Raw genomic sequence first — 441 nt, 5'->3', positions numbered from 1 at the left:
CTGGGGGGCCCCACACTCCGTATGCCTTCGTGGGGGGCCCTAGTTTCCCTGTCTCCTTTCTGCAGCAGCAAGCTGCTGCTGCTGCTGCTGCTGCTGCTGCTGCGCGCCGCATGGCTCCAGCAGCAGCAGCAGCAACTTTAGCTGCTACAGCTGCAGCAGGTCCTGTCTCTCCTCGAAAGCAGCAGCAGCAGCAGCAGCAGCGCGTGCTGCTGCTGCAGCAGCAGCAGGTGCTGCTGCTGCCTCTCTTTGCTGCTCAAGAGACACCAGCAGCAGCAGCAGAAGCAGCACCAGCAGAAGCAGCAGCAACAGCAGCAGCAGAAGCAGCACCAGCGTCGGCAGCAGAAGAAGCAGCACCAGCAGCAGAAGCATCACCAGCAGCAGCATCATCACCAGACGCAGCAACAGCAGCAGAAGCAGCAGCAGCAGCAGCAGCAGCAGCAG

General features: G+C 62.1%; 1 protein-coding gene across 1 annotated transcript in view; it reads right to left on the bottom strand.

Annotated features, from left to right (window-relative positions):
* Positions 1-112, bottom strand: part of EMH_0040530 (uncharacterized protein) — a gene marked incomplete at both ends in the record, with an annotated part of 4,982 nt that extends 4,870 nt beyond the window's left edge. The window contains 1 exon segment of the mRNA XM_013495517.1: positions 17-112. Coding sequence (XP_013350971.1) covers positions 17-112 — 96 coding nt within the window.
* Positions 113-441: the final 329 nt, after the last annotated feature.

Source organism: Eimeria mitis, genomic scaffold (assembly GCF_000499745.2).
Source record: "Eimeria mitis Houghton genomic scaffold, Emh_scaff1614, whole genome shotgun sequence".
NCBI classification, from domain to species: Eukaryota; Apicomplexa; class Conoidasida; order Eucoccidiorida; family Eimeriidae; genus Eimeria; species Eimeria mitis.
This window is presented reverse-complemented; position numbering and strand designations above follow the sequence as displayed.